This window comes from Piliocolobus tephrosceles, chromosome 6, assembly GCF_002776525.5.
Source record: "Piliocolobus tephrosceles isolate RC106 chromosome 6, ASM277652v3, whole genome shotgun sequence".
Taxonomy (NCBI): Eukaryota; Metazoa; Chordata; class Mammalia; order Primates; family Cercopithecidae; genus Piliocolobus; species Piliocolobus tephrosceles.
The window spans coordinates 37,749,143-37,759,346 of record NC_045439.1 but is presented as its reverse complement, the minus strand read 5'-3'; the positions used below and the strand labels follow the sequence as shown (position 1 = coordinate 37,759,346).

General features: G+C 52.8%; 1 protein-coding gene and 1 pseudogene across 2 annotated transcripts; both read right to left on the bottom strand.

Moving 5' to 3' along the window:
• Positions 1-448: 448 nt before the first annotated feature.
• On the bottom strand, positions 449-7,520 carry ZFP36L1 (ZFP36 ring finger protein like 1). Its single transcript, XM_023182588.2, has 2 exons — positions 5,660-7,520; positions 449-3,284 (listed from the first exon to the last, which is right to left on the bottom strand). Exons 1-2 carry the CDS (start codon positions 5,714-5,716, stop codon positions 2,325-2,327), a joined length of 1,017 nt encoding a protein of 338 aa, XP_023038356.1. The 5' UTR covers positions 5,717-7,520; the 3' UTR covers positions 449-2,324.
• Positions 6,538-9,382, bottom strand: LOC111520105 (annotated as a pseudogene). Its single transcript, XR_002724560.2, has one exon. The product of XR_002724560.2 is annotated as an uncharacterized LOC111520105 (transcript).
• Positions 9,383-10,204: the final 822 nt, after the last annotated feature.

Below are 10,204 nucleotides of genomic sequence, written 5' to 3'. Positions count from 1 at the left end.
CTGCAACTGCCATGTGCTAGGTCCTCCTTTATCATTTTGGCACCCCAAACACTATCCAAAGGAATGAAGACAACAGGCTGGGCGGGGCAGACTGGAAGGCCCTGAGCCTTGGCTCCCCAAAAGAACCGCTGAGGCTACACAGGTGTCAGCAAGGCTGGGCCCGTTGCTATTCAGCCAACAACTAACACACTGCAGTCTTTTCAGAAGTAATACAGCAGGAAGTTCAGGTTCCTCTGCAGAAAACCTCCACCCCGTCCCCTCTAAACTCAGCAAACTGCCAGCATCAAGGAAGGGAGCTATAGGATTAGCTATAGGGATGAGATGTGGCCAACCACAGCCACAGCCCTCTCTGCCCTCCTCCCCAGGACCTGCACAGTATACAAGGGGAGAATCTTACTGGCAAAGTCAAACCAAAACCAAGTAAAACCAGCTCCACCATCAATGTTTCTTGAAAAAACGGGGTTTATTGATTTTTAAACTGCAAATAGTCGTTACAAAAAGTTTTTTTTTCTTTTAAATAAATTCACACAAAGAAAGAGAAATAGAAAGCGACGGTAGTGACCAGCAAGAGGAATAATAATTACATTCATCTTAATGTGTGTGTGCCAGTTCTGTTTACATTAACATTGGAAAACTCCAGACCTGGAATCCAGAACCTCAAATCTGTGAATGGAATGTCTTGAGATGGGCACGTGGAAGTCAAAGGGTTTCTCTCTTTTTTTTTTTTTTTCCCTTTTAGAAGCTATACATAAAAAGTTGTTTTCCTTCTGTACTGTCACAGAACTTTTACATACATTCTCAGTCCTAGTTGTGAAAGGCCTAAAGAGAAAGAAACTCAATTTGCAGTCCGACACAAAAGGGGGAATTTCTAAAATAAATAATCCAACAGTTTTTTGCATTTTTTTAAATTAATTTTTCATTTTTTTAAAATAAAATAACCAAAAAAGTGTAAAGTTACAAAAAAATGTCGTTGAAGAATAATATATTAAAACTGTGGAAAAAAAGGAAAAAGACACGTCACAAAATTTTAAGATTAATATGAAGATCATAATTTAACATAAAAGAATATATTCTATGGATTTGTCATCCCGATAAATATGAACAAAATTAACAAAAAAAAGCATAGTTTGGCAATAAATACGTTTTGATAAGTTAAATAAGCTTTTTTATATTGATGTGCAGTGACAAGCAAAATTTTTGCTCTCCAATTTCTGAAAGTTATATGAAGTTTAAAACCCAGGGAAGAAAGCATGGCGTGAGTGCTCTAAGGATAGACCTACGGTATTCTAGAGCAAAAACCATTAAAGCTACTTCTACAGGAAATCGTTTTACACAGATATTGTATGTGGAATGAATACCATTAACTGCTCACCCCTTACTTTTTTTTTTTTTTTTTTAGCTTTTCTCTCATTTTTTTTTTTTTTTTTTTTTTGTTATTTTTTTTAAAAAGATGTCACATATGAACTGGGGAACTTTAGCACCAAAATCAAGTCTCTCCTAGTCCATCTAGCTTCCCCTTCCTCCCCACTTAAAAAAAAGAAAAAATTAAATCACAAAGTCCCACTTAAGTCAAAATCTTCATCCGCTTTTTCAGCCTTCCTTCCTGCAGACCTACACAAACCCAGGCAAGATGAGTCAACAGGGATTCAGATCGGGAAGAAAAAGGTTTTGAATGTCAAGACAGATTTCCCCCAAAACCCTAGTCTGGCAACAACTCTTCCAAGGGGCCGGGGAGAGGGGACAGGTGGAGAGGTGCCGCCGGGAATAGGGGAGGAATAAGTGTGCGGGAAACTGAAATGAGGGAAGGTGCAGTTGTGTCGCCAGTTGGAGGGGGCTGCTGGTTCCGGGTCTCCACCCCCCCATGGGCAGAGGCTCCGGGAGGCCCACGGGTGCCCTCTGGCGCTGAAGAGGTAATGTAGTCACAGTGACAAAGTTAGATTACAAGGCACTAAGTTGCTTCTGTAAACTGTTACTGCTTTTTCTCTTGTGATTTGGCACTTAAGGCTTAAGCCGGGGTGGGGTGGGGGGGGGAAGGCATCTACTGACAAAATATGGGACTTGTCTGTTATGCATGGTAAGTGGGCTAAAATCCAGGGAGGGGGTTTCAAGCCAGAAGAAGCTACTGACAAATTGACTTGTCCTTATGTTAGGTGGGGTTATGAGGGGGAGAGGGAGAGGGCATTCTGAGGTCCTGGGGGAAGGGGTTGAGCTTAACCTTGTGAATGTAGGGCCTGTGGGGAATTGGATGGGTAGGGAGAAGAGGGTATGGGATGTGGGTGCAGGGAAGGGGCTGGAGTAGGCAGGAGGTCCCTCCCTACCCTGGCTTAGTCATCTGAGATGGAAAGTCTGCTGAAGATGGGCAGGCGTCTTGAGTTGTCCAAGGTCGGGGAGTCTGAGCCACTGTGGCTGCTGCTGGAGCTGCTCAGGTAGCCCTCCTGGTCCGAGAGAGAATCCTGAGGGCTGGGGGGAGAGTCAAACATGTGAGGGGACTCGGACATGGGCCGGAAGAGGAAGGTGGTTGGGGAGCCACCCCCGGGCAGCCCCATGCTAGGGGCAAAGAGGCTTGCCAGCTCCTGGCTGGAGAAGGCAAAAGGGTTATTGGTGCCATCGGGCAGGGTAGGTGAGCCCAGGAGGTCATCGGCGCTCAGAATAGGGGGTGGGGTGATGGACGTGGGGCTGTCCAGCAGCCCGGTGGCAGCGGCGGTGGCAGCGGCACTGGGAAACCCAGCAAAGCTAAAGCTATGCTGGAGGCGGGGACGGTCAGCGGAGAGGTCCCGGGCCCCGGCCAGGGCACGGCGCTCTTCGGCGTTGTGGATGAAGTGACAGCGGGGCCCGTAGGGGCAAAAGCCGATGGTGTGGAAGGTGCGGCACAGCTCCGTCTTGTACTTGGGGTGGCGGGTCAGGCTGCGGAGCTCGTGGATGCCGTGTGCGAACTGGCACTTGTCCCCGTACTTACAGGCACCGTTTTCCTCAAAGGGGCGGCAGAGCTCCGTCTTGTAGCGGCTGGAGTTGACCTGGCCGCTCCCGGGCTGCTTCTGGGTGGGCAGCAGCCGCTCGCCCCCTTCCGAGAAGGAGCGGTCTCGGAAGCGGCTGTCTCGCGAGCTCAGAGCGGGGGCTGGCTCACCCTTGAGGCTGCTGAGGAGCTGGTTCTGGTGGAACTTGGAGCTGGGCAGGGTGACTGAGTGCCTCCGAGGGAAGCCCCCACCAGCAGGGGTGCCCACTGCCTTTCTGTCCAGCAGGCAACCCCCTGCACTGGGAGCACTGTAGTTGAGCATCTTGTTACCCTGGAGAGAGAAGAGAAAGGATAGTAAGGACGGAGGAAATCCCACCAGGATGTCCACTATGGGCAGCCCCCTACACAATCACAAACGCCCGCTCCTTCTCAAAGAACTCATCTCTACCTCTGCTCTAGCAAGCTCCCTTCGCTCTCTCCCTCCCATAGGCCATTCACCACAAGATCCAGACTGTGTGACAAGCACACTGCTCCACGCTGACTCCTGCAATACAACCCCCATATCTTCTGTCCCCAAAGCTACCACTTTAATCTGTAAAGTTCAACTTCTTTACTGGTCAAACAGATTCTTCAACTCAAAATATCTCACACAACCGGGACCTCTCTAGATTGCCCCCCCGCGCCCCCCCACCGCCCGCCACAACAAAAACAGGTAAACCTCAAAAAGGAGTCTATTATAGGCTAGTTTAGGTCCCCTTCTAATCAGTCTCTGCTTAATTGATACCCCCTCCCTCAAGACCTGGCCTAAGACTCTCAAATTTCTCCTTCAGAAGTGTTTCCTTCCTTTGGCAACAGGTTTTCAGACTGCCTTTGCTTTTTCTTGTGGGGAGGAGATTGGGGGCCTGGTCTGAGGTTGAGGGAGACAGGGATGTGATTCCTGAAAATAAAACTCTTTGCCCTAAGTTCCCAGAAAAGATATTTTCTACAATAATCTCTCACCATTTCCACTCACCCCCCGCCCACCCGCCCCCCTTCACTGAGAAGATGCCTTTGCAATTAGTCTTCTGGCTGCAATAGCAGGTTTGGATAAGAGCTCCAGTGTTTAATCTTTAACGCAAAGCTGCAGATGGAAAGGCAAAGGAAAGCACCAACCCCCCTACCCACCTCCTTGTCAATAGCAGATTGGGGGTGGTGGGGACGGGGGCAGAGCCACCAATGGCAGGTTTCTGTTCCAATAGGACCCTGGTCACCTGCCCATATATACCCAAGATTTGGAAAGGGTGCAGGTCAGGGACCTAGGAGTTAGTTCCCCGCCCATGTGGGTGTCGTTGTGCAAATTCTAACGTTGGTCCCTTAGGATCAGCAGGGGGGGACCGGGAATCTGTAACTGCAACCACCCCACCGAGAGGATTACAGGAACCCAGTGGAGAGCTGGTTCCCAACAATGAGGTTCATTTAAAAAGTCCTGAGGGGGGAGGGGGCCAAAGAAAGAAATAGATCAAAGAGCCGGGAGAATCGAGAAAAGAAGGAAGAAGTGTTGGGGAGCTCTGGCAGCCGGGCCGGCAAGTGGAGTTTGGGAATGTGCAGGGAGGGAAGGAAGCTGAAAAATTCAAACTTTTTAAACGTTACTCTTCAGCTCCTCGGCGTCCCTGCACCCCAACCCTGCAGCCCTGGGGCGTTGGCAGCTGCACCAACAGGAGCAGCAAGCTGGGAAAACAGAGCAACATGACCCGACATGTTAAGAGAAGGCAGAACACTTCAGCAATTAAAAAGTAGCCCAGCAGCTTCACCCTTTCAAACTGGGAGGGGGAGGTTGGAAAGAAATTTAACAACATCCGTAGGCTTTTGCTATGTATATTTAAACCGCAGTCCTGGAACATTCCGAGCTTAAAACTTGCTTTTTCAACACCGGCTGACAAGCAACATGTTTTAAGGAGGCCCCCATTAAATCCTTACTCGCGGGACTCTTTGAGTTCAAGCCAGCATTTCGTCGTCACCCGCGCCCCCATTCCCCCCGCCCCCGCAATCGACGAACCGCAGTGCCTCTGCAACACAGGTAAGCGGGTCAACCTGAACTGAACACCTCTTTCACCCCAAAGTTTGCTGCACGATCGGCTATCGCGGGAAGAAGCCCAACGGAGCTAGGGCGGACTCAAGCCCCACTGCAAACTTGTTCTGCAACATCTTTTTGAATCACAACTTGGCCTTTCTTCCTCGCATAGCCCCAGCACTCCGCAAAGAGTGGAGGAAAACATCGTCCCGAGACTCACTTCCCCGAGGGATCTCCCACTCCCAACCCCACGGGTGGGTAACGCTGCTGGACAGACCTAGGACGCACACTGGGAACCCGATCAGACCAGCGAACCTGGGATCCAGCAGCACGTTACGTAAAAAAGAATCGCCCAAAACTTGTCCCAATCTCAGCCCTCCCCCCGAGGCCCCCGGGCTGCCCTGCCAGGGAAACTTCGCCCCTCAAAACCCTGGCCTCCAGATTCACAAGTAATCCCCTCCAGGAACTGTTGAAACTCAAAGGGTGGGAAGGACGAGGCCAAATTCCTTCAAACTTGGGAGAAATGCGGGAGGAGAAAAGAATCATCTCGCTGCACCACTTACCCCACTGCCTTCCAAGACTCAAACTTTTGGGGATTATTTTTTAAGGCAAAAGAAAAAGACTTTTTGAAAAGCAAATGCTCCGCCCCCCTTTACCTTGCATAAAACTTCGCTCAAGTCGAAGATGGTGGCAGACACGAGGGTGGTGGTCATTCTGTGCGCTCGCGCGGGCCAGGGGCGAGGATCCGGTGTGTCGCGAAGGTCCCGATGCGGGGAAGGCGCAGCCTCTCCTGTCTGGAGTCCCACACGCCAGTTCCCGGCGCCCCTCGCCTTTCTGACTCCGGGGCTGGGGCGCGCAAAGCCCAATTTATAAGTTTCAGATTTGGTGGGCCGGGGGGAGGAGGAGCTTTAAACTTATTTAAATGAGGAAGAGGAGGAAAAAGAAGTTGATTGACACTGGAGTTGAATCAGCCATGCGGTCAGGCGGGGCGGGGGGGGGGAGGGGGGGGGGAAAAAAATTTTAAAAAGGAAAAGGGGGGGGGGGGAGACGAGAAAAGAAGGCGGAAAAAAAAAACCCACTCCGAGCCGCGCACAACTTTTTTTTTTCTTAAAGAGGAAAAGTTTCGAGTCGGCTGACTTCCCTACCCTGCGCTTCAGGCGCCCCTCTAAGGGGCTGCGCGGGCGCAGAGCGGGAGGGGCTCGCCCCCTCCTTTGTCAGTCTCAGAGCGCGGCTGTGACGTCACTCATTCCACTCCCTCCGGGGTTCTTGTTGTCGTGTTGTTGTTTTTTGTTGGGCAGGAAGGCGGGCTCGACTTTCTCTTTTTGCCAGCGGGAGCTGAAGCCCGTCCTTAGCGCCCGGTCCGCGGTTTCCATCTTGAGCTGGTGGTCCCCTTGAAACTTCCCCAAGTGTCTGCACAACTTACCTTTTCCCGACTTCTCTTCTACACTCGCCTGCCCTCCGCAAACCCGGCAGGCCGAGGACATTAGAAATTTGGGACGCATAGAACGTTCAAGTCTAGGATTTTATGTTGCTGTTTTTTTTTTCAGCGGGGCGTAGGGTGGGGCGCGGTGCGGGGGGGACTAGGGAAACTTTTTCCCCCAGGAGGACACGGCCTGGCGGGGGCGAGCGCGGCACAATTTAGCGCGCCGCACGCGTCCATACTCGCGCTCGCTTTGCAGCAGGCGCTCTCCGGGTGTGGGCGGGTGGGGGGCGTCGCAAAAAAAGACCACAACCAGGGCCGATTGTTTTACCAGGCCTAGGCGTGGCGTTTCTTTTCACGCATCCAATCTTTAAACTTTAGTCAAGAAAACCCTAATCCTTCCTGAATGCCCCTTCCTCCCAGAAAAAGCCCACCGAGCAACTCACTACTTTCCACGCGCGCTCTGAATTCTAGGCGGCGCCACAACCCTCCCTCCTCCTCCATCCTCCCCCATCCTCCCCCACACACCTCAAGACTCTAGAACAATGAAAAAAAGGTTACTTTGGTAAGAATGAAGGTAAAGAGGTGGACGGAGGCGGCACTTTAAACTTGTTACTTCTCTCTCGCCCCCATGGCAGTGGAACGTATGGCTTGTCACGCTGCGCCGTTTTGGCGGGAGGTGGAGTGGGGGGCACGGGAGCCACGAAACCGAAGGGCCCGCAAAGGAGCATGACTCCCTTGAAAATGATAAAATATATCCTGTTAGGTTTGGATGCCACCCACCCAAATAAAAAGTTATCGTGTCCCCCACCCGCCCCTTGCGCCTTGGCCCGAGTGCTGGTGTGATGACCCCGGCGGGAGGCGCGGGGCGGCGCTTTTTTCCCCTTTCCCCCCCCCCCCCCCCCCCCCCCCCCCGGCCCTCGCACGTTTCTTCCCAGCACTCGAGGCCGCCGAATCTGTTATGAAACCCGGTGCTGGTGTGGCTAAGATTGAGTTCCATTGCGATGTAATTAGGTCACCCCATCATAAGCACGTTTCTTTGGAAAGGACGGGGCGGGCAGAAGAGAGCGCTCGAGTCACACTCTCACCACCCCCAACACACACTTTTTTTTTTTTTTTAATGCATTTCTTATTTATTCGTCAACATCTGGGCAAACCCAACGAAACCTTCCAAATCACAACTGTTCGAGAAACCGGTTGCTTTTCAACTTTGCGAAACACAACTTTTGCTGCAGCCACGAACCTACGTGATCCCAGCGGGGTCGGCTTTCATTCGTCTCCTCTGCCTGAAATGGATGGCCCTCACTTTAACCCGGCTGCTGCCCTGCAGCCGCCTGTTGCTTCCCTCCCCCTGCTCCCATTTTTCAGCTTTTCTTGAAATCTGGCAAGCGCCAGAAAGGGAAATAACTTCCATCCACCTTAATTTAAATCATTCAAGTGCAGGTTTCTTTCTTAGAGGGATGTTTGCTCGTTCTTTTCCCAGCCCAAGTGGGTGTTGGGGCGGGGGGGAAGATTTCGTGCAGTTTCTTGGTGATGAGGTAATGAGTTCCAGATTTCAGGACAGAGCAGGGTGCGCGTTGAAACCACAAGGTTAGTCTGAGTTCTGATGTGAAGCTATTTCGGTTTTTTATTCCCCCGGCCTCCACCCATTCCCGCTCCCCCACCCCCCAAAAAGAAAGGGCCGGCGGGTCTTTAACTCCCGAGGGTTCGCGAAGCTCAGCTTGGGAGACCAGAGGAGGAGCTGGAAAAAAGCAAAGGGGAAGGGGACTGGGAGCGGGCGGGGCCCCTTCCCGGCCCAGGGCCTGTCCCCGCGGGGCACCGGCTGTGCCCCTGCTTCGGGCGGCGCCGCTTTCCCTCCAAGGCTGCGGGACCGGCCAGGAGCACCATCAGGCGCCCCAGAATGGCTACAAAGTGGGTTTTTCCAAAGAAAGCTGATTCCTCGAATTTCCTCGGCTTTTCCAACTCCCGGCGGCCCTCCCCTCCCCCTCTCCCCAGGGGCGCGGGCTCCGCAAGGCTGCGGCTGGCCTAGTCCGCTCGCTCCCGAGTTGTTTACCGGCCCCGCCGACCGAGGGTTTGTTCCAGCTCCCAGAGCCTGTCTCTATAATTAAACTCTTTTTTAAATTGTCGGGTTGAAACGTCATTTCGGGGACTTTCCAAGGGTGAGGGAGCCGAGAGGAGGGAGCAAGTCCCTTAACCCTTCGCTGACCCGGCGTCCCCGCCGCGGCTGGCCGGGGTGGGGTGAGGGCCGGAGGGCAGGAGCCGGCCCGCCCCCGCCCAGACGTGGTCGGCAGGTGCCCAGGGGTGGCGGGAGGGCGGCCAGCCCCTACGGGGCAGGAAGGCCGAGGCGAGGCGTGCGCGGCCGTCCCCCGCCAACTTCGCGGTGCAGCCGGCCCTCCCGCTCCTCACCCGCGCAGTCCCCAGGCTGGCCGCGGCCTCACCTGCACTGCCGCTTCCGACCGGGAGGCGGTGGGCCGGCTCCTCTGTCCCGGGCCCGACTTCCGGGCCCTCCCCATTCGCCTGGAGCGCTTCCCTTCGAGGGGAGGGGCGGCCCAGGTATTTTAGCTTGGAGGTGGGGGTGGGGTGGGATGTTCGGTTTTGTGCAAGGGGGAAAGTGAAAGTCTTCGGAGTGAAGGAGGCGCTGCGGATATACATATTCATCGGCCAATCTGGACCCCAAGCGCACCTCCGGGCAGGTGAGAGTCTAGAGCAGAACCCAGACGGTTAGGCCGTCTAGGAGTCTAGAGCAGAACCCAGACGGTTAGGCCTAGTCACAGGCGTCAGCAGGGTACCTGCTCCTGAGAGCCCTGCAGTGTTGCACTTCCTCTCAGGCTTCAGGTCATTCGCAAAATCCCCCAAATTCTTCAGGTAGAGAGAGAGAGACCCCTAGAGTCCCCTAGTTTAAAGTTTGGAATGCTGATTTCCCGGCCCAGATGGGACCGGGAATCTGCACTTTTGGTAAATTTCCATCTCACGACCCAAATACTAATGTTTGAGAATCAGTGAGCCAGAACATTGAAGTCAGGCAGTCCTGGATCCAAATCTTGGCCATTTTCTAGCCATGTGACTTTTTAAGTCACTGACCAAGGCCTCAGTTTCTTCATCTCTGAAATAGGAATCATGATAACTGCCTAAATTTGGCCCATAAAGTGCCTAGAGTCATGCCTCGCTGAATATATGCCAGGCTGTTGTATGTAAACTAAGGCATTTGGCAACCCTTATTACACCACAAAACAAATTCTGGGGCTATTCACTTGGCAAAGGATTATTCAGTGTAGATTTTCATTAAATGGTCAACTGACAACTTACAAGTTGATCTGTGTCACTCTCTAGCCTCCATCCCCAGCCCTGGATAAGGCAGGCCCTGAGGCCTGGAAATGGGGAGAGGGCCCTGGGCTTGGAGCCTGGGGGACAGTAAAGTGGTTCAGGGTAGGGTGATGGGGATTTGTTGCCCACATCTGAAAAATACCTGATTACTGACACAAGTATTTCTGTAAACAACTACATCACTGGGGCCTTGTGGTAGTCTATAAAAGCCAGACTGTCTTATCTCTCAAAGTCCTTAAGCCCTTCAGAAAGCTTAGTGTATATGACTGAGCTGTCAATATTCTCCTGAACAAGACAGGGGCCTCAGGAGAGGGCACTTTAGGGTCTATCATAAATGTGGCCCTGCAGGGTGTCTGGAATCTTTGGGTTTGGGAGCAGGCCGCCTCCTGCAAGGACTACTGAGAATCCAATCCCAGGTCCAGCATTGCCCTGGGGGGTCTAATTGCCCAGGTCTCTG